The sequence below is a fragment of the Antechinus flavipes genome, chromosome 4, assembly GCF_016432865.1.
Source record: "Antechinus flavipes isolate AdamAnt ecotype Samford, QLD, Australia chromosome 4, AdamAnt_v2, whole genome shotgun sequence".
Taxonomy (NCBI): domain Eukaryota; kingdom Metazoa; phylum Chordata; class Mammalia; order Dasyuromorphia; family Dasyuridae; genus Antechinus; species Antechinus flavipes.
Window position 1 is genome coordinate 315,534,149 of NC_067401.1, and position 23,739 is coordinate 315,557,887.

Genomic DNA, 23,739 nt, shown 5'->3' on the forward strand with positions numbered 1-23,739 from the left:
GAAGTCTGAGTTCTCATCCAGCTCTAGATACATTACTAAGCAATTGAGTAGAATGATAGATGGAACACTAACCCTGAAGTCAAGAAGACCTGAATTCAAACCAGTCTCAGACACCTATTATAAGGGGGATTGTTGGCAAGACACCTGACTTGTCTGCTTCATTTTCCTCCTCTGTCAAAAGGGGATAATAATAGCACTTATCTTCTAGGGTTGTTATTAGGATAGGATCAAATGAGATAAAATTTATAAAATGTTTAGTACAGTGCCTGGCATAAATAGATGCTATATAATGTTAGTTATTGTTAATTATTAGCCATGTAACTGTGAAATACATTATCAAGCAAATGGGCAGAACTGGGCATGTAAAAGAGTTACAAATGAAATTTTGCTTCCTCTATTCCTAGTTCTGCCAACTGACCTGGCCAGTGACATTTAGAATAATAGATCTAATGTTTAAATACTGGGTCTGAAATCAGGAAGATCTGACTTTAACTTTATTCCCAGAGATTCACTAGATGTGTGGTCCTGAACAAGTCATTTATTCTTTATTTTCCTCACTTTCTTCAATTGGATAGGGGGGATAATAATAGCACCTACCTCACAGGGCTGTTGTGTTGCCTCATTATATATTGAGGCAATTAATGCCCAGGAATTGGAACAGGATCTAAGTCATCTTAAGTGAGTTTGATAAATTGAACTTATTTGAGCACTGACCTGAACTAAGTTATTTGTTTTCTCCATTTTCTATTTCTTTCACTGTCAACTATCCTTTGAATAGTCTCTCCTTTTGATCACATGACAGGTTATATTTAGTAATTAATAAGCCCCATTCTCAGGCTCATAGTAGAAGAATGGATTATTACAAGTCCTCAAGAGGGGAGCCTCTGAAGACCTATGTAGAAGTTGAAAGAATTTACCTTTACATCTACTTTAACAATTGCAAATAGAGCATTGCCTCTCTTCTTTTGTTCTAGGGATCATATTATTGGGCCCTGAAGAGCTAGGAGAAAAAAAAGATGAATATCTTTAAGAATCTTAGCAAAAACCAACCAAAACCCACAAAAATTCCAAATTGCTTTGAGTATAAAGGATTTTTGATACATAATTTCATATTTAATGTTAAAAAAGAAAAATCTAATTAATATCATTATTTTCTTACAAACACCCAGTTCATATTTTGCAGAGTCTTTTCTGAGAAATTCTTTCATAGTGAAACCATCTTATGGTTCATTAACCATCTCTTTGGAATTAACAACTATAATGTCAAATTTAAGCCATTAAACCACATATATGGATCCCTAATGGATTGTACAATGACTTAGAAAACCACAAATTAACATTATCTATATTTCACTGTATTTTTATTTATTTTGTTAAATACCTCCCAAGTACTTGGGAATGTTGTAGATTTCTGTTTAACAACATAGTTTATAGAATACTGTCATCTTCCATTTTAAAGTTCAGACTGGTCTCCTATTATGTGTTTCCAGTTTCTATTACACTTTCCCATAATTACCATATTTGAGAAATTTTAGATCTGGATAAAAAACAAAAATTATTTAAAAATTAATACGTTTTCCTTTTAAAAGTAGTCATTTGTAGCACCTCTAGTCTAGGAGCACTGTAGTTTCTTTAACTTCTTCATCCTCCTTTTTGGCAACAACTTTGAGCTTGCAACACATTCTTTTGATTATCCTTAAGAATATTTATCCTTTCAGGATTTATATGATTCCCAAATAACACATAATGGAAATATATATAATCAAATTGGGCAAAATTTAAAATGAGTCAAGATGATTTTCTTTTAGGTTCATAAAATATTTTTGATTCTAGCCTTTTGGGAAGCCATTGCAACTCAGCAAACCCTTATTAAAAAGTACCAAGTGCAAGGTACTGAACTGAACTCTAGAGCAAGATTTTTTGTTTTAGGGTTTTTTGATAGTTTTTAAATACAGGTATCCTGGAGCCAGCTTTAGCCACCTTTCCTTAAACTTTGTGTGAACATTTACACTGCAGAAGTAGGTAATTCCAAGAAATGGAGACTTAATTTATTATTTTGTTGATTGTTAGACATGAGAAAGTGTTAATAATATAGATTAATTTTATTATTATTATTATTACTTTTTGCTGAGGCAATTGGAGTTAAGTGACTTGGCCATGGTCACACAGCTAAGGAAGTGTGAAGTGTCTTAGATCAGATTTGAACTCCAGTCCTCCTGACTTCAGAACTGGTGTTCTATCCACTGAATCACCTATCTGCCCCAAAGTAGATTAAATTTAAAGGCTTTTTTTAACTACATTTTTTTTTTCATTTTCTGGGAGATCAGGTTAGTTAAATATTTACTACCATGCTCCTAAGTGGCTTTATAAATATTTCTTAAGCCAAAAAGGAGTTCAATAGAAGGCTCAGGGAAGAAATCATCATCAGATTGTAGATCTGGTAAGTGTAGTCCAATAATTTTTTTTTTATTTTGAAAAAAAAATTCTTTACAACATTATCCCTTGCACTCACTTGTGTTCCGACTTTTTCCCTCCCTCCCTCCACCTCCTCCCCCAGATGGCAAGAAATCCTATACATGTTAAATATATCACAGTATATCCTAGATACAATATATATGTGCAGAACCGAACAGTTCTTTTGTTGCACAGGAAGAATTGGGTTCAGAAAGTAAGAATAACCCGGGAAGAAAAACAAAAATGCAAACAGTTTACATTCATTTCCCAGTGTTCTTTCTTTGGGCGTAGCTGCTTCTGTCCATCATTGATCAATTGAAACTGAGTTAGATCTTCTCTTTGTCGAAGAAATCTACTTCCATCAAGAATACATCCTCATACAGTATCGTTGTTGAAGTATATAATGATCTCCTGGTTCTGCTCATTTCACTTAGCATCAAGTGTACTCCAATAATAATAGTCATAGTTAACCTGTTTTGTGTAATAGACCTCTTGGGTAGTTTGGGGAAGCTCATGACCTCTTTCTCATCATTTTAATCCCATTTTGGGTTTCCTTGACAAAGATATTGGGACACCTGACATTTCTTTCTCCAATTCATTTTTACAAATGAGAAACTCAAGCAAACAAGATTAAGTGACTTGCCAGGGTCACCCAAATAGTAAGTGTCAGAGACTAGATTTACTCAAAAAGACTCATCTTTTTAACTTCAAGCTGGGCACACTGCCCACACCACCACTTAGTTAGAAGTAATGAAAAAAAAGATTTACTTCCCAGTTCATGGTAAGTCTGAATAAGCGTCACACATAATCTTTGTTACTCATGGGCCACTACCTGTGAAAGGTGCAGAGGCCAGAAGAAACCCCCATATCCCGATTTTTCCAGCCTCTAGAATCTCTGCTACAAATATTTAGAATTCTTTTTTACCTCTTTTGTTAAAATATCAAGTGAACCAACTTGAGTCCCTGCTGGTCCAATATCAAAACATCAACCACAGGAAGAGACATGTCACTTTAATATTTCCAGCATATTAAGTTTAAAAAGATCAACCCATGAATCCACTAAACAAAACAACAAAACGGAGTCTGCATTTCCCAGTAGAGTAGTTCTTTTCTGCTCTAAATCCTTTGAGCCCATGATTTTAATGATGAAATCCAATGTTTTTTTCATCACAGCCTATTTAGGAAGGAGAAAGAGCAAGGGGACTTTCTCCTTCCCACCCGTTCCAGTTTGACTATAAAGTCACACAGGAGAGTCCCAGGCTTGTTCTTCTGTTCCCTTATAAACAGCATCCATCCATCCTCCTCTTTCTCCTCCTCTCGCACTATTTTGGGGCCACATGATCTCATGCTCTCTGCAGACCACACTATGCAATTCAGGCAATACTAAGGTACTGAGCAGGGCGATTCCTGCAAGTCTTCAGATGGTGCCCAGGGTGGGGTGAGGGGAAAGGCTTTGGGGGAAGTTAAAGAGACATACACGTAAAACACCCAAAATAACCCAACAGCCAGAATGCCCGAAATCAGACAGGAAGCCAAATAATCCGGGGCGTTGGGCCGCTCTCCCCCTCACATTTTACTTTATTGGCTAGGGGAAAAAAGCCAAGGATCTGGGAGGAGGCTGGCTGAAGGAGGGGGGCGGAGTCCTCGGGGCCAGGCCGCCCTCAGTGCTCTATTAAAGCCAGGCAGCCGGCAGAGGAGTCAGAGAAGCAGAAAGCTTGAGCCAACCATGGAGAGAGATGGCTTCAACGGGAGCCACCGGGGCACCAAGGAGAGCCGCGCGGGAACAGGCAAGGAGCAGGACTACGGGGACACTGCCGGGGACCCTCAGGCAGTGAACATGCTGGCTCCTCTGGACATGGGGGACGAGCAGCAGCCGGAGAAAGGCGCGCGGGCTCACAAAGCCAAGAATCCCAACACCTACAAAGTGCTCTCCCTGGTGAGTGAGGTCCATTGGACCGTCCGGGTCCGCTCCAGGGGCCAGTCCCAGGGGCCCGACCCAAGACTCTCTGGAGCAGGTGCCGCCTTTTCTCCGCCCCCGCCCGGGGTCAATGCCAGGACCGCAGTGCTTGCTGGAAAGAGCTCTACCTTAGCCCTGCACAGACCGTGTGATCTGACCACCTGGCTCTGGGGCACACTGTGGGCAAGTGGGCAGGCAATCCAACAGACTGAGACTGACCGACTGACAAGACAGGCAAACTAACAGAATCACTGACAGACAGACTGGCAAGTCATACGAACTGACTGAAAGACTGATATACTGACAAGACAGGCAGACAGAAAAACTGAGGTCAAATTAACCGAGAAGTAGATGGACAGACTAGACAGACTGGAGAGACACCAGCTACAAGAATGGCTGTATGGCTGTCTCACTACAATTGGAGGACTGGAAACATGGAGGTTTATTTGTAATTATTATCATCACCATGTTAATAATTACACAGAATAATCACATCATTTATCACCACTATTTACACGGGATTCTAATAATTTTAATAATATTCTTAAAAAAAAAAAAAAAAAAACTGGACCTGTGATTTCTTTACTGTAGGGAGCTCCAGATGAGGAAACTCCTGTTCAAATAGAGCAACAACAATTTTTCAGTTTAGAGTTCTAGAGCTTCCTGGATCACTGAGAAATTGAGAGTCACACTGTTAGGATGCACCTGTGGTAGAGGTGGGCAAGTGGGAGGGAGGTGAGACTTGAAACTAGATCTTGATTATACCAAAGCCAGTTCTCTATCATGTTGACTTTCAGATAAGTAGAAGATATTATACTTTGAGGCAAATATAATATATTGTATAATCTTTCATTAATATGTTAGTGTAAATCTTTCTTTCAAAGAGTTTAACTCTCTTTGATAAATATGACTATCCACCATCATTATCTCACTAAATTTGAAATATTCTTTGTGACTTGTATAAATTTTTTTTAAAATGGCTGAGTTGTGAAGACTAAACAAAATGATTAAAAAGAAAACCACCATCTTGGAGTTAAATCTTCAATAAGCCTAGAAAGGCTCAAATTTTCTAGAAAGTAAACAAAACAGGGAAGGTATTTTATGGCTTTAATATTGAGTATGGCTTTGATCTTTCTCTTGTTTTTACATCATTTGGATGAACAAAGGAACAGGGAGACATGGTCTCTAAAGCCTGTCAGGGCTTTAAGTCATTGGCATTATGAAGGCTTAAGAGAAGATTTTAAGATAGATTTTTGTAAATGTAATCATGATTTCAGAAAGTCCTGTTGCTATATCTTATTGGTCCTGGCATAGGAATTTTGATTCAATAGAAAAGTCAATATTCACACATTATAGGAATCAGTAATGTTATATTGATAGTTTTATGATTTCTATTATATAACCTTTTTTTTTTTTTGTAGCATAAGAGTTGTGTACAACTTCGTGTGACTTCATTCGGGGTTTCCTTGGCAAAGATACTTGGCAAAGTAGTTTGCCATTTTCTTCTTCAACTCATTTTATAAATGAGGAAACTGAGGCAAACAGGGTTAAGTGACTAGGAAGTATCTGAGACTATATTTGAACTCAGAGTTTACTGACTTTTGAACTGAAGATCACTTAGCTTCCCCTATACTCACTTAACTCTAGACTATATTATTTTTCATTTTTTTTTCTGATAAAGCTACTTTCCTTCTGATTGTGCTACATAATAAATACATTAAGGAAGAAGCTTAGTATAGAGAAAAGAACACTGTCTTGAGTCAGAGGACCTCAGTTTAAATCTTGTACCTGATGCTTCCTATTATTTGTCTTTGGAAAAGTCATTCAACCTCAATGAACTTCAGTTACTTCATCTGTAAAATTTATACTAATCAACCCCTGAGGTTTCCTTGAGCTCTAGAGCTATGATCTTATGGGAGTTAGATAACAAAGTACTATGTTAGGTCATCTTACAGGAGAAAAATCAGAAAAAGTTTTAAAGAATCAGTGACAATTTAGTTAGGCTTTAAAAGATGGATAATTACTATAGTTCCCTGGAAGAAGGAAGGGAGGATGTTGCAGACACATCAAGCAACTTAAGGTAATTCTTAGAAACATGAAACCCTATGGGTAGGGAAAGAGTAGTAGTGGTCAGTTTGGTTAAAGTACAGAGAACATGGAATAGAAGAGGGAGAAAGATGGTGAAATGATGGGAGATGATGTTACATAAGGATGAATTGAAGAAACTATTAACATTTATTCTGTAAGTTACCAGAGATTAGGGATTGGGTTTTTAGTTTGTTTGTGTTTCTTGTTTTTTTTTTTTTTTTTGGTTTGTCTTTGTATTTCCACTGCAGAGTAGGTATTTAATGAATGCTTGTTATATTGAATTGGAGGTGGAGTAGGAAGGAACATCAGGCAGAAAAGGAATTTGACTTAATTCACTTGTCAGGAAATAGTGGCAGTAGGTGAGAGAAACCGATTTAAGATTAATGTAAGGGAGGAGAGGGAAAAGTCCTACAAACACCTTCCTAACAAGAGCCATCCAGAAGTTCTATGGTGTGCTCCTGGATGTGGTTCCTTAAGCCCTCTGCAATAGAGGCTGGATGATCATGCGTTGGTGATGTCATTGAGGGAATTCTTGATAATGTACAACCTGGATTAGTTAGTTTGCATTTCCTTTCTAACTGAATCAGTGAGACATTTGGAAAAAACAGAGTGCCATCATATTGTGGATGATATTAAATGCTAGATGGGAGAACTTTCCTCAGTAAAACAACGGATTGCTGCTGAAGATTTCTGAGAAAGGAATTGAGACAATTACTAGAGGTTCTTGCCGAAGGAATATTATCCTAATAGGGATATGCAAGTATGAAGTGGAAGATGGGAGACCTAAAACTAATCCACTGAAGTATTTCAGAGATAGAAACAGGGAAATTTCTATTAGATTGAAGCTAATGGGACTAGACAAGCTAGAGGTGGGGTGAATCTCCCTAATGATGCTAAAATCTTAAATAAGATATTAGCAAAAAGACTTCAGAAAATCATCCCCAGGATAATACACCACGATCAAGTAGGATTTATACCAGGAATGCAGGGCTGGTTCAATAATAGGAAAACTATCAGTATAATTGGCCATATTAATTATCAAATTAACAAAAACCATATGATCATCTCAATAGAGGTGGGGTGGATGTGAGCAGTAATGAGGAGATGGGCTCTACAGGACCTGATAATAAAACAGATTTGATAATTCCAACATTCTGTACATAGTGAAACAAGGTGTATGGATTTGCCATAAACAAAAATAATGAAGTCAAAAGAATTAGGAGTTTTACATGAGAAAGACACTAAAACTCATTTTTGAACATGTTGAAATCTAAGTATAGGTATGACCTCAAGATAGAGAGGTATGGACTGTTGGAAATAAGAATCTGAAGCTCAGCAGTGAGGTCAGATCAGAGATAAAGTTTGGGTAATTATTTGCTTAAAGGGGAGTAGCTGAAACCATGTGAATTGATATTGTAAAAGGGAGAGAATATAGAGAGAAGAAAAGAAGACCTAAGACAAACAAAACTTCCTGGTATAGTCATAATCGAGGTGTTTGGGAAGAGAATGAGGAGCCAGCAAAGGCTAAGAGGACAAACTAAAAAACAGAGAGGAGAAACTAAAAAAGAAGAGAGAGAGGGAGAAAAAGAGAGAGATAGAGACAGATAGATGATAGGCAGACAGTCATAGAGACAGAGATAGAGACAGACACAGAAAGATAAAGTGAGGGAGACAGAAACAGAGAGAGACAGCAGAGACAGAGATCATTGGGAAGGGTTTACTGAAACCTTTTATATTTAGGATAGATTTTTTTTTTTGTTAAGCATATAATAATAATAATAATAAAGTATTTTTTAAAAAAGCTTTGGAAAGGTCAAGGATGATAACAGTTGAAAATGAACACTATATTTAATGCTTACATGATCACTTAAGAGGTGTGGAGTGATAAGATCTGATTATAAGAATTGAAGTAAGGATGAAGAAAAGGCATCAGGCATAGACAACTTTATTTTTTTAAAATAGAGAAGGGAGGGAGAGAATGCTGCTTTTTGGGATATAAAGTTATGTGGATTGTGGAGCTTCTCCCCTTAAATGGAGAAACTTGAGCATGTTTGTAAGAGAACAGGAAGAAGCTGATGGCCAGGAGAAGTAGAGGATGAGTGTTAGAGCAAGATTTTGGAGAAGGCAGAAGAAAATAGGATTAGGGAGTCTCATAAAACAGCTTCAGACAGACCATTTGCTGTAAAAGTAGGTGAGGACAGGTATAGAGTATGAGATACAAAGGGAAAAAAATGCAACAGTTGCTGAAGAGAATGAAACAAATACTGTTTATAGTGATGGGGTTTTTCTGAGGCTCTCTCTGTACCATAAAGACATTAAATTTCTTATGCTTTATTTACCATTTGATATGTTCATTTTTGTAAAACATGTCAAAATATCCATTCTTTATGGATTAAGCAAGAAGGAGCAAATTTTAGCTTGTAAGGTTGTGAGTATTTTCAAAGAATTAGATACATTGAATCTTGCTTGGAAAAATCATGGTTCAGAGCTATTAGTGATATGCTAAGTGAGGCTACTATGCCATAACTAAAAAGATACTCTAGAGCAGGAATTTTTAACTTTTTTTTTATATAATGGATTGTATTGGCAGTTTAGTGAAGCATACAGACCCTTCTTAAAATAAGGATTTCTTCAGAAAACACATGTTTAGCAAATGATTTGACTGAGAGATCCCATGTAATATAATAGAAAAAGTATTGTACATGGAATCAAAAGATCTTTGTTCAAATCCCATCTCTACCACATACTATATGATCTTGGATAATTCATGTTACTTATTTAGGACCTCTCAGTGGAAAAATGAGCAGATTCAGATCAATTACACATCAAAAAAGACTACTAAAGAATACCAGAGACATCCTCGGTGGGTATGAGGAGGCTATAGTACATTTCAAATAAGGAATTGGGAAGGGGAAGTGGCAAAAAGAGAAGCCAGAGAAATGTATGAATGAGGAGGAAAAAAATTGACTTAATTTTTTAATTAATAAATTAAATTTGATTTAATCAATGAGATAGATAGATGATTGAGGCATGGCTCCATCAGTATCCTAAAATATCAAGGTTCAAGATTAGATTGTAGGAGGGTATTGACAAGAGTTTGAGACAATGAGCAGACATAGATATGATAAGCATTTTAGACAGGGATATCCATATTGATGAGGTCACAGATCTACTGAAGTGCACACAGATAGTATAATATAATTTATAATAATACAATATAAAATTATAGGGCAAAGAAGAAATAAAGGCAGAGTTTTCTTGGAATACTTGAAGAAGAAAAGAAAACTTTCAGTTGGAGAAGATCAGAGAATAGTAAGCACTTATCCCTTGAAAAAAAGATGAAGGCTTTGAAAGATGGAATTGTCCAGACTATTCCTGAGTAGAACCTCTGTCACAGTAGCAGATTCCTTTTCACTACAGGTTGTCCTTCATTCTTGAAGGAACTCAAGTTGGCAAGTACTTTCAAGGCCAATCTAGTGTATGTTTCCTTCCATAACATCTCCAACAAGTATTCATCAAGTTTTTGCTTATAGTCTATTGACATACTCATTGCCAGATCTAGCTCAGTGTTTGAAAAGCTTTAAAGAAAAGTGTAGGAGAGGAGTAATAGATTACCTACCAAACTGAACTTCTATGGAGCCATTATTCTGATCTCATTGTTGTATGCCTATGAAACCTAAACAGAATACCAGCAATATGTCAAGAAACTGAAATGGTGCCATTTGAATTGTCCTAAGATTCTGAATATCATCTGGCAAAGTAAGGTACCTAATACTGAAGTCATCTCAAGCTATTCTGTCATGTTTTCAAACTCTACTACAAAGAGCACATCATGTTGTTCAAATGCCAGATTTACCTTTCCGTAAAAGACTTTTATGGAGAATGCACAAAGAAAAGCACTCACATGGAGGTCAGAAGAAATGATGCAAAGAGATTCTCAAGTTCTTTCAGAAGAAGTTTGGAATTGATTCTGAAACATGGGCAAAGGACTACCCAGCATGGTGTGCTCACAACAAAGAAGGTACTGTGCTCTATGAGCCAAGCAGAATTACAGTAGCTCAAAAGAAATGTGAGATACATGAATTTAGAAACATCTACACTCTGAATCAGGAGTCCTCAAACTTTTTAAATAGGTGGCCAGTTCACTGTCCCTCAGACTGTTGGAGGGCCAGACTATAGTAAAAACAAAAACTATGAACAAATTCCTATGCACATTGCATATATCTTATTTTGAAGTGAAGAAACAAAATGGGAACAAATACAATATTTAAAATGAAGTAAAGTTAAATCAACAAACTTACCAGTATTTCAATGGGAACTATGGGCCTACTTTTGGCTAATGAGATGGTCAGTGTCTGGTTCCATATTTGTCACTGATCGTTGTAATAAGTGATGCAAGTGTGCATCCGTGAGTCTTGATCTGGTTGGAGATTTCAAATATTTCATTCTAGAAAAAGTCTGTTCATAGACATAAGTGCTACCAAAGATGGTTGCCATTTTGAGTGCATGGTTCCTAAGATGAGGATATGTCTCAGAGGGGAGAGATACATAGAAATTATGAAGGCTGCTTGACTTGAATGCGTCTTTTAGAGAGTCACAATTCTGCAGTTCAGCTAGTTCCATTTGGTAAATTGTATCCTCATTTTCAATGTCAATAGAAAATGGATTATGGAAAAGCTGTATGTCCTGTTCATGGAGATGAAGCTCTAAATCTAAATCCTTTTGCAATTTTTCCAGTGAATCCACACATGTTTTATTTGGGAATGCAATCAGTGGTTTTTCCGCTAACAGATTTTGAGTTGTGGGGAGATGGCAGAAGTTTTCCTCCTTCACTTGTTTGATGAGGAGGCCTAATTTTACTTCAAATGCTTTGACATGTGATTGCATATCACAGATGAGTTTCCCCTTTCCTTGAAGTTGCATATTGAAATTGTTGATAGTTCTGTTACATCTGTCAGAAAGGCAAGGTGCCATTTCCATTCTGCATCATTCAGCTCTGGTACTTCTTTGTTTTTTGAAAGCAGAAAAGTTATAATCTATGGAAGTAAGTCATAGAAATGTTTCAAAACCCTCCCTCGACTCAGCCAATGGACTTCTGTGTGATATAGAACCTCTTCATACTCAACATTTAGCTCAGACAGAAATTCCTGAAATTGTCTGTGATTTAGTGCATCTCTGATGCTCTAATGAAGTTAACACAAGATACCACAATTTTCATAACAAAGTCCCACTTCAGTGATTTACTACACAGCACTTGTTGGTGATGAGGCAGTATATGACTATTGAATGAGAATAGTTATGTTTGTCCATCTCTTGGTTAATGCGAGCAATTATTCCTTTCTTAGACCCCACCATGCTAGGAGCACCATCAGTTGTCATGCTGGCTAGTTTAGCCTAGTCCAGCTCCAAACCATTCATAGTTTGGCAAACCTTTTCATAGATATCTTCTCCTGTAGTTGTTCCTTTGATGCTTTGCAGCAAGCTCTTCTATGACTTCAAAATAATCATTCCTCTCACAAATAAAAATTAGAAGTTGTGCAGAATCATGAACATCATTGCTTTTGTCGAGTGCCAAGGAAAAATATGAAATTTTTTTTAAGGAGTTTTGCAAATGCTGATGCAGATTGTCTCCCACTTCTTCAATCCTCTGTGTAATTGTAGGTCCTGAAAGACTCACTGTACTAAATAAATCAGCCTTCTCTGGACACATCTCTTTGGCAATGGAAAGAAGGCATTCTTTAACAAATTCTCTCTCCATGAATAGTCTGCCAGTGCGTGCTATTAACTTGGCAACTTGAAAACTTGCTCTCAGTGATGAAATATTTAGTGACTTCTGCATCACAAAAATATTTTGCTGAGTTGTCAATGTATTTTTCAGTTTCAATATTTTATCTTTTCTCACTTCTTCAACCAAACAATCATATTTATCTTTATATTGAGTTTCATGGTGTCGACACAAATTATATTCTTTGAACACAGACACTGTATTCTGGCATATCAGACATACAGCTCTTTCCTTGTACTGCATGAAAAAGTAATCATAAGTCCACTGTTCTTTGAATATCCAATACTCCGAGTGAATTCTTCTTTTTCTTGACATCATTATTTCCTAGAGATTCCAAATTGCTATTAGTAAAATACACATATATATATACACACAGTGCTACAAAAACAATATACCAGCAATAACTTTGCCCACACAGACATACAGACTGCAATGGCCAACTTCCTCCAAGCTGCCTCTGCGCTGTGATGCCTCCATTTCCTGCACTCTCTCTCCCACTCTTCGTGCTCCTGCTTCTGACCTTCACTGCTGCAGTGAATTCCCCCTGCCGCAGCTGTGACATGCACAGCATGCACTGTACATCCCCCGTGCCTATCTGTTGTGGTGGCTGCTGTTACTGTACAAGGCTGCGGGCCGTCAGTTCTCCGTCTTCTGCATCTCTCTCCCTTCCCCACACCACACACCCCGGCCTGGGAACTTACCTCACCTCGGTATCCCCTCACACTCTGTCTCTGCTGCCTCAGCCCACTGCCGGAAGTGTGTGTTGCTAATGTGAGTTTAGGTCGAACGTCACTTCTGGTCTGATTTTACCATAACCCAGTGGGCCACATAAATGTCCTCAGCAGGCCGCATCTGGCCCATGAGCCGTAGTTTGAGGACCTCTGCTCTAAATGTTTGTGTGGACTATTTGATTACCTGATATAAAGTAGAGCCTTCTGAGCTCACATTGATTTGATCAGTCACAGTTGGATACACTGTACCTTGGCTCCAACATAGCGATATCATTTTGATATTCTTTGAGAATGATGGACAATAGTGATAAGTCTGTAGTGAAGAGAAATGTTACCATGGCAGATGCTCCACTCAGGAATAATCTGGATAGCTCTAATTGTTAAAATGTTTTGGTTTCTATCAAGCTTCAATTCATCTTTCTGTAGCTTCTCTACACATTGTATTTAGTTCTGTCTTGTGAGACTGAGCACAATTCCTTTTTCATATCATAGTTTTTCAAATATTTGAAGACAACTATCAATCCACCTCTTCTTTTCCTTTACCTCAATAGAAAAAAAAAATCTGACTCAAATAAGTATGCGTAATCAAAGCAAAAAAAAAAAAATAACCAAGTTGTTTACATCTGAAAATTATTTTACTTACTTGGGATTATGACCTGTCAAGAGACATGCTTTATTATCCTCCCCCCCAAAAATATAGTTAGTCATTGCATTATTCAAGCTTTTTAGTTTTTTAAAGTTTTTTTCTTTAGAATATCATTATTGTATAAATTGTTCTTCAGATTTTTATCACTTTACTGCATCAATCAATAAAAAAAATCATCCTCAGTTTCTCCAAAATTGTCCTATTCTGTACTTCTTTAAGTGAAGTAATAATACATTATATTCATATATTATAATTTGTTCAGTCATTCCCTAAAATAACTTGATTTAGCAATCAAGAAGACATAAACAGTTCATCTGCAAAATTGAAGAGGAAAATAGGGTGATACATTTTTAGTATATAGCAAGATCAAGTGAAAAAAAATTTTTTTATTAACAAAGACCTGATCATGTTTTTTTAGGCACCAGAAATAGATCCAATGCATAGAGAGATAAAAGATGATGGGTGAATAATATGAAAAGTTCCCAAAAAACACAGGATGGGAGTTAATTCAAAGGCAAAAATAAAGAGGTTAGTCTTTTTTTTTTTTTTTTTTTTTTTTTTTAAAGAGCTATTATTTCTGAGTGGCACAAAAGAGAATGGGTAAATTATATGAAAAAGTTTGAGGTATAGGATTGGATTGGGAAGATGGGAACTCATACCATTGGCCATAGTAGTCTCTGAGGTCTCTTGGTTTTAACATACTGCAATTCTAAAATATTATGATTTAAAAAAATAAAATAAATTATGATTTTAGATTTCAAAAAATCCTATTAAATTGAGTTTTCTTATGTAATGGGAAAAAGTAGGGGAAATGGAAGATTCATATTCATTTCTATCACTTAGCTGCAGTGTGACCTTGGTCTAGTTATTTTACCTTTCTAGACTTCAATTTCTTCATCTGAAAAATTCAGGGATTAAAACATATGTATATATATATATAACCTGGATCCCTTCTTTCTCTAACATTTTTTGATTTTAATTTGCCAAGTACACTTAATTATCTATTTTACAAAGATGAAAAAAGCTATAAGATACTAATTTTAGGTATGCAAGAACTTCCAGTCCATTCCCTTCATTTTAAAGATGAGGAAATTGAGGCTCAACATTACATAGGGAGTAGACAGCAGAATTGGGTTCAAACCCAGATCTCCTACCCAAAATCTGGTGCACTTTGCCAGAACCAAATTCTCTATATGTGTTCTTGATTCTATACCCATCTTCTCCAGCAGACTGCTTCTACTATTATCTCTGATGGCTCCAGTCATCAATCACTCAGCACCCATTGGTTCCTTCCCTGTTGCATACAAACATACCCTAATCTTCCCCATATTTAAAAATCCACACTAGATCTTTCCATTCCCACCAGCTATCATTCTATATCTCTCTTACTTGAAAAAGTCATCTTTACTAAATACCTACATTTCTTTTCCTTTCATTCTTTTCTAAACCTTCTGTAAATTGCCTTCTGACTTCATAATTTACCTTGAAACTTTCTTTTCAAAGTTACCAATGATCTCATCATTGACAAATCTAAGGGCTTTTTCTCAATTCTCATCCTTCTTGACCTCTGAAACATTTGACAATACTGACCACTTTTTCCTCCTAAATAACTTCTCTCTGGGTTTTTCTGACTTTTTTTTCTTGGTTTATCTCCTGTTTTTTCTGACCATTCTTTCTCAGTCTCCTTTCTTGGACCTTTATGTAATTCTCAGTAACTATAGTTGTAATGATATAATTCAGTTTTAGGTTGTCTTCTCTTTATAATTTTTCACTTAGTGATCTTATCAGGTCCCATGAGTTCAATTGTCATCTCTTCAGATACACCAGACATATTTATTCAGCTGTCTGTTTTTTGAGCTCCTGTTCTATATCACTATCTATCAACTACTGTGTACTGGATGCCCTCAAATTCAAAATGTCCAAAACAGAACTCATTATTATTCATATTCAAATCTGTCCCTCTTTTGAACTTGCTTATTACTATTAAACACACTGATCTTTCTCTTATTGTCCACCTAGTAGAATCTCTAGCTTCCTTTAAAACTCAGCATAAGAATGTGTGGCACAATAGCAACCACAAAAACAATCAGAGACTCTCAGAGTAAGAAAAAACAAAAAAAGAGTTTATTATGATCTCTTGAGAAAGAGTACCTTTCTCCTGTCTGACCAGGGTTTTTTTTTTTTTTTTTTTTTTTATTATTATAGCTTTTTATTTACAAGATATATGCATGGGTAATTTTTCTGCATTGACATTTGAAAAAGCTTTTGTTCTAATTTTTCCCCTCCTTCCCCCCACTCCCTTCCCCAGATGGCAGGTAGACCAATATATGTTAAATATGTTAAAGTATATATTAAATATAATATATGTGTATATGTTCTTACAGTTATTTTGCTGCACAAAAAGAATTGGACTTTGAAATAGTGTACAATTAACCTGTGAAGGAAATCAAAAATGCAGGTGGATAAAAATAGAGGGATTGGGAATTCCATGTAGTGGTTCACACTCATTCCCCTGAGTTTTTTTGCCGGTTGTAGCTGGTTCAGTTCATTACTGTTCTATAAGGAACTGATTTGTTTCATCTCATTGAAGAGAGCCACATCCATCAGAATTGATCATCATATAGTATTGTTGTTGAAGTATATAATAATCTCCTGGTCCTGCTTATTTCACTCAACATCAGTTCATATAAATCTCTCCAGGTCTTTCTAAAATCATCCTGCTTGACCAGGTGTTTGTTAGTGAAAGCAGTGCAAAGTAAAAACTACAAAACACAAGATTAAATAGCCTGAATACAGAAGTCCCCACCCTTCTGCTTGGCCTTTTCTCCCATTTGTTTGTGTAGAAATCTAATCCAGAAACAAAAGAATAAATTGCTTAAATACTTAATTAATACTTAAATGCTAATTAAAAGGTGGTGGGAAACGGAAGGGGATGAACTCCTGCAACTTTTTCTTAGCTACAGCTCTATTGTTATTATAGTTTCATCTCAAGTCACAGTTATATTCCCATGAGAGTGTTTTTACTCAGTTTATCCCACACAAGAAGAACCTTTCTGAGACCATTCTCCTTCCCCAATTGCTAGGGACTTGCCCTCTACAGCATCTTCTTCATACCCTATATTTTATCTTGTATCAATTAATTTATGTATATGTTATTTCCCCTCAACTGAATGTAAATTTCTTATGGGCGGGACTATTTTTTGCCTTTTCTGTATATTTCCAGTACTCATGCTTGTTGATCAATTGAGTGAATAAAAAAGTTAATATGTAAAATATTTGCTTCATTAAGTTATTAAACCTGATATTATATTAAAATTATAACAAATGATTCAGTAAATTCAATTAATCAAATGGTGGATTGTTCATGATTCATGATTTAGATGAACATCAGTATGGCTAATATATTCTAGGCAAATTTCAAGCATAAACAACACACAAAATGTCATACACATTTTTAAAAATTATTAAGTTTTCTTTAATTCTCATAGTGATATGTAGCTCCTAGGGAGAATGTAACATTAATCCTAAGGCTACCTGACCTAGGGAGTGTAGTAGTTCAGAACAATACTGGCTGTCAGATAGACTGTTGGTCAGTAATAGCAAAATCTCTGAGACAATTTAAGCCACAGAATTCAATAACAGGGTGCAACTCCACCTCTAAACTATAGAATTCAGTACTCCTCAACTTGACCACTCCTCAATTCTACTTTTAAGCCATAAAAGTAGCATATCAGTGATGTGAAATACCTGATCTTTCTATCTTTTTCCTATAAAATTATCTTGCTCCTGCTTCTGATTCTTTTGAAACTTAGGCCACTTCAGTTGGCATTACAATTATAATAAACTTTGCCCCTTGACTTAGAGATGGGTCTGAACCTGCAAATTCTTTTTACCTTGTGACACTAATCTGGAAGTCCAATCTTTTTGTGGTCTCCTCTGAACCCCAGCAATAGCACTCAGTAATTCATAATAGAGTCAAAACATTTTAGTTATTTAGTGGGAGTCCATAAAATAAGCAGAAGTATCAAGGAAGGCTGAAGGGTAGTGCCAGGAAACAAAACTCGTATTTTAAAAGTTGGTTAAGGAAAGTCTACAAAATGAAGATGCTTAAAGTTGGCTAACAAATCGGGTCAAGGATGGAAGATGTAAAAAACTTTTGCTTATTGAGACCTTCAGAAATTACATTTGTCTTTTGTCTACATCTGCCCACACAGCTTTTTGTGGACTTCTGGATCTACTTCATATGAGCACATATTAATATATGATGTGCAGGCTGGTTCCAACATGTAAGAAACCATTTGAATCTTCTGCCATACCACAAGACATCTAAAAAATTAAGAATTGCTTCTACTGGCCAAACTTTTGGTTTGCTTGGAGGTCTCAAAGTACTTAACTGATGTATCTATTTAGTAATCCACCTCTGTTTAAATGAGACAATAAGATGGCATAACAGTAGAGTGCTGACTTGGAATAAGACAGATCTGAGTTGCCTTAGAAACTCATCAGCTGTATGCCACAGGCAAGTCACTTAAATCCTCCAGCTTCAGTTTTTTCATCTGTAAAATAGAGGTGATAATACCACCTTCTTTGCAAAGGGACTATATGTTATTCTAGAAACAATTAGGGAAGAAGTTGGGAACTGCATATTCTTTAGTTATTAGAATGAATGAGGGGATTCAAGATAAGATAGAGATTTGTCAAGTCTCACCCTGGTGTTTAAAGGTGAAAGAAAGTAGGAATTACTAATCTGATGAAGGTGATGTCGACCTAGAGTTTCATAATTTATATTTCTGTAATTCTTTGTGATTTAAAAATACAATTATAGATAACTTGTATTTCTTCTTTTGAAAGCTGGGTAGTTATATCCTTTGATCATATCTTTTAGGCACTGCCTATTGTTCTTACAAATTTAAATCAGCTTTTTATGTATCATGGATCTAAGTCCTTTTATAAGGGAAACTTCCCCCTCTCAAATATTTTTTCACTTCTAATCTTAACTGCATTGGCTTCGTTTTTACTAAAACTTCTAAAATTTTATGTAATGAAAATTACCTGTCTGTCCCTTGTTTCTTACCTATAGTCTGATCCAATTTCTTACCTAGAGTCTGGAGGCTGACACTAACAACAGGCCCAGTTTGTGTATTTCTGTATAAGAGATTTACAAAAGCACTTTCTCATAACAGACCTGTGAAATAATGCTGTGCAAAAACTTTTTTTTTCCAGTCAGATCAGAAAATTGAGGCTCACAGAGTTTATTTTTCATCATTGATTTTTTTCTCTCCATTACCCCTATTTAGCAGTTCTCATGTTTTGGTGATTCTAATTTTGATTTTTTTTTTTTAATTGTGGGATTAGAACTGAAAGGGACCTTAGGGCTACTTGATCCAATTTCTTTGTTTTTCAGACAACAAAACTTAGGCCCACGAAGGTTATGACTTGATTATGGTCAATGAGCATAAAGCTCATAAAGAGTTTTTCTGTTTGTTTTTCATTCTCAAAGAGGACCATGACTTTTGGGAGGTGATACTCTGACATACAAGTGAATAGGATTTAAGTGAGGGAGGGCTGTGCAAAATTATGTGCCTCACTTTCCCCTTAGAGCCCTCTGAGTACAATGGCCAGATATAGATCAAGACAAGAAATGCCTCTGAATGCAGTGGGAAACCTTGGCCTTTTTAAGCTAAGGTCTTTAACAGTTGTCAGTATGACTGAGGCTGTATCCATTCAATGAATAAGGATAGGTAGCAAACCTAGTCCAAAAATATATATATAAATAAATAAATTATTGACAGAATGGAATCTTTTCACTCCAGAACCATTGATCTTCCCTTACCTTTTCATTCATCAACCCCATTGTAGGTCCAGGTCTCCTTTTTATTTTTACTTATAATTTATATTATATTTTATGTATATTTATCTATAATTAATATTTTATTTATTATCACCTAAGATTTTCTAACATCTTTCCCTTTTACAAACTTCTAGCAATTCTTAATTACTTACATAGTAAACTCCAAGCATTTAAAGTGTTCTCGAGTTCAATTCCCAACCTCTTTTTTCCATCTTTTGTTTTTCACCATTCTAGCAGTCAATCATATGAGACCCTAGCTTAAATATACTTCATTCATATTCTTTCTCTGGCTCAGAAGACTTTTGCTTTTTTTTTTTTTTTTTTTTTTTTTTTTTACTGTTCTCCTCTTTGTCGCTCTGAATTTAGAATCTAGATCTTAGTTTATACTGTCTGTTGTGGACTTATCTCTTCCCGGTCAGAAAGAAGCCCAACCAGCTATTATCAATCATAATTAATTCCCAGATTATCCTGTTTCTATTGAGTGATGTGAGAAAGAAATTCTTTTGCCTGTCCCTCAAATCTCCAGGCACCTTTAAACAATCTTTGAGATATGAATGAGCATATCTTTAGACAGGTATGGGACCTGATCTGCCAGATATTTTTCATCGGAGTCTTTGATTTGTCCCTCTGAGCTACTAAATTCTTCTCTGGTCTTGAGAAACCTCCAAGGCTGTATTTCCCCTATAAAAGATCTGCTAAAGCTGAAGATTTTTGCTAAGTCTTTTTCAGAACCATACCCACTATGAGGTCTTCTCTCTTTCTCTCTCATAGTGCTTTCCCTTTAAAATGATGTCTTTCTCCTTACTCTAACTAACTCAGGCTAGTCTGCTAGACTCCTGTATGGGTCTAATTGCCAGTAAATGGTACACCCAAGCTTAATGTCATATTCCTTTAGTGGATTCTTCCAATTCCTTTCCTTGGTAATCCTATTGTTCTCCGAATTCTAATTTCACATCTGTCACTTCTGGTGCCTATTTTATCTCTTATTTTGCCTATAATCTCTTCCTCTAAATAAACCTACCTTTCAACAAAGAGAATGACAATTGTGGATTTGTCACTTGTTTACTTGGAACCAGGAATTGCTACCCTGACCTCGTTACTCTTTATGTAATGCCAAAGAAACTGAGCAAGACAGAGGTTAGAGACCAATTCAATAGTTTATTAAATGGAGAGAGATAATGGGACCAAATGGATCTTGGTCCCAGGGCTAGACAAGACTATCATCTCAAAGAGTCCACCAATGAAGTACTCAGAGGGCAAGCCTTTTATGGTATAACAAGAACAACGACACGATGGGGGAAGTACCTGAGAGGGGATAACCTAATGAGGGGAGGCCCCTAGGATGACACAATGGAGGGAGGTTACTGATATTCTAATGACATCTAAAATGGATAAACCTTTATCCTGTCAAACATTACTGAATGTCTATAACCTAAAGATATAAAATCTTTATCTTATCAACAATTTAAGAGAGAATGATTATAGCCTGGGGTTTTGGGGCTGAGCAACTGAGGTAGACCTTTATCTCATCAAACATTAAATGGGAAAGGTTATAACCTGAGGCAGAATAACTAAATAGGACAATTGAAGGAACTGGGTCACAACATTAAAAGGGAACTTTGGTACAACATTTACATTTCTTTCTTTAACTCCAGGGTGCTAAAGTCAGATCCTGCACATTTATGAGAGCTTCTTGCTGAATTTTTACTGTAAACTTTTATGCATCAGAACTATGCAAATACTACAAATTATGGTTGATGAAAAAAAGTTAATAATGGTGATCTGTGTTATGTGTACATTCCTTTTACTTTGTAATGCCGGAGAAACTGAGTAAGATAGAGATTAGAGAGTAATAATTTATTAAATGGAGAGATATATTGGGACCAGATGGGTTCATAGTTTGGTCCCAGGGCTGAATGAGACTATTGTCTCCAAGAATCCAGTTCACAATGAGTTCTCAAAGTGGCTCAGATGCAGGGGGTAGACTGAGGCAAGGGTGGAGTCAGGGTGCTGAGAGCAGGAATGGGACTCTGACAGGGTGGGGTGAGCCACTGGAGATAAAATGACATAATCAGGGGGAGGCACTATGGACGTGGGGAGAGGCATCTTGATATTTATCATTTTGATATCTGGCATTCCAATAGCTTGGGATGGGGAGAGGCATTCTGATATTCTAAAACATAAGATCTTTTATCCTTATCAAATACTCTGATAAAGAGGGAGGAGAGGTTTTGCAGAACTGAGAAGCAGGGAAACCGAGGCAGGATTGAGTCAGGATAATTAGGGAAACTGAGTCAGGACAATAAAAGAGAACTGTGGCATAACAATTTACACCGCCGAGGAGTCAGCTATTAAACAATTACCAGTTTCCCCCTGCTTTGACTCTTTTAACCCTCAATATTTGAAACTTTAAATAGTCAGGCAATCCTTTGCTTTGCCACTTAATCAAAGGCTACTTTTAATGGTAACATAACTATTTTACATCTGTATACCTCCTATTTCCTACTGGAACTAAAGCTTCCTAAGGGGAGGGATCATGCCTTACCAGTGGTTCTCAAAGTATAATCTAGAGAATCCTGGGGATCTCTAAAACCCTTTTAGAGGGTCTACAAATTCAAAAATAGTTTTTATTTCCAATATGGTAAATGTCTATAAATATAATCCAGATAAACAAAAATGCTTTGGAAAGATCCTCAATAATTTTTAATAGGATAAAGATACTGAAAACAAAAGTTTGAGAACCACTGCCTTAGACTATATTTATGCTCCTTTCCATACCTAGCTAACATTGATATTTTACACATAACAAAGAAGATGCTCAGTAAAAAAAAAAAAATGATGTTAACTATCAATAAAATATTTTCTTAAATTCAATGGCAAAATTTCTAAAGGCTTTTCCTGTATCAGATTTCTAGATTCTTTATCCAAATATGTTTACAGATTTAATCAAATGGATTTAGGGCTACACATAGTCAAATATATTCATATTTCTTTCTTTTCTCCCTGAACTTACTATTTCACTAAGAGATTCCAGTCTACATTTTATGTTTATATCTATAGCTGTAAATAATTTTCCTTTGGGCCCTAAGCAGAGGTAGAAAATGTGTTTGCGAACACCTCATTTAAGTTTATTTAAGCCCCATCATCACCTGTTGCATAAAGACTTCTTTCAGTTGTGTTTTTATTGGCTGTTTCCTCAGAGAATTCTTCTTGATTAAATTCAAGGTGGCATATTGACTGTGTTTTAAAAGATGAATTTAGAAAAAAGCAAGTTGGAATCAATCACCTAAATTGACTGAACACAATGTTCTTTCCACCTTTTGCTTTTCGGCTTTGATTTAGAATTGGACAGGAATAAGAATTTTTTTTTTAAATTAAAATGAGGCAACTGTTGAAACAAGAATAACCATGTAGGAGGAAACTTGGAGATCTGTAATTCTTTTTAAACCAGTTTCTCCTTTCCCTCCTTCTTCTGAGAATGGAATGGGGATGGGCATCCCTGAGGCGAAAGTAACATATTACCTTTTCCTTTTTTATCACCTCTCTTGTGAGTCTAAATAAGCTTTTAAGTATTGTTGGTATATCAGCAGAAGGATCAGGTATATCAATTGACTCCAAAATTTGTTTAGTTCTTTGAAATATTCATAAATTCTGGTCCTTCTAAGACTTTTGAGCAATGGTAGAATCACACTCAATAAAATTCACCTGGAGTGTGACAATAATATAACTGTTTGAATTTGAGAATTTTGAGAGAGATGCTAATAAGTCAAGAAGGACAACAAACAGTACAGTGGAAAGAATTAGCTTTGGAGTCAAAGAACCTAGGTTCAAGCCCTTTTATTGTCACTACTCATGTGACTTTGGACAAATCTCTGAATATCTGCATCTCAGTTTCTTCATTTGGAATTAAGTGATCCTTCTCACTAAAAAAAAAAAAAAATCTGTGATTATCCTTCAAATAGAGTGGAAAGTGACCTTATAGTTATCATTTGTCCTGTTGATTCTTTGTTTTATACACTTTTAGCACATCAAACAGGTGTTTAAATTAAATTTCCAGTTATTAACCTTAAATATAAGAGAACAATTACTGATAACCTTTTAATATCATATGGTAATGATGATTGAAGACAGAATGAGAACAAAAGAATTTGCTACTAATTTGATGCTCCTTTTCTATTTGAACACTTTTTAAAAAATAAAAATGCTAATTAAGTTGGCTAATCAGCC

General features: G+C 35.9%; 1 protein-coding gene across 1 annotated transcript in view; it reads left to right on the forward strand.

The window, feature by feature from the left end:
- Positions 1–3,268: 3,268 nt before the first annotated feature.
- ENPP1 (ectonucleotide pyrophosphatase/phosphodiesterase 1) overlaps positions 3,269–23,739 on the forward strand; it is a 110,420-nt gene continuing 89,949 nt past the window's right edge. The window contains exon 1 of the mRNA XM_051997751.1: positions 3,269–4,390. Within this exon, the coding sequence (XP_051853711.1) occupies positions 4,181–4,390 (210 nt within the window). The 5' untranslated portion in view covers positions 3,269–4,180. The remainder of the gene's footprint in view (positions 4,391–23,739) is intronic.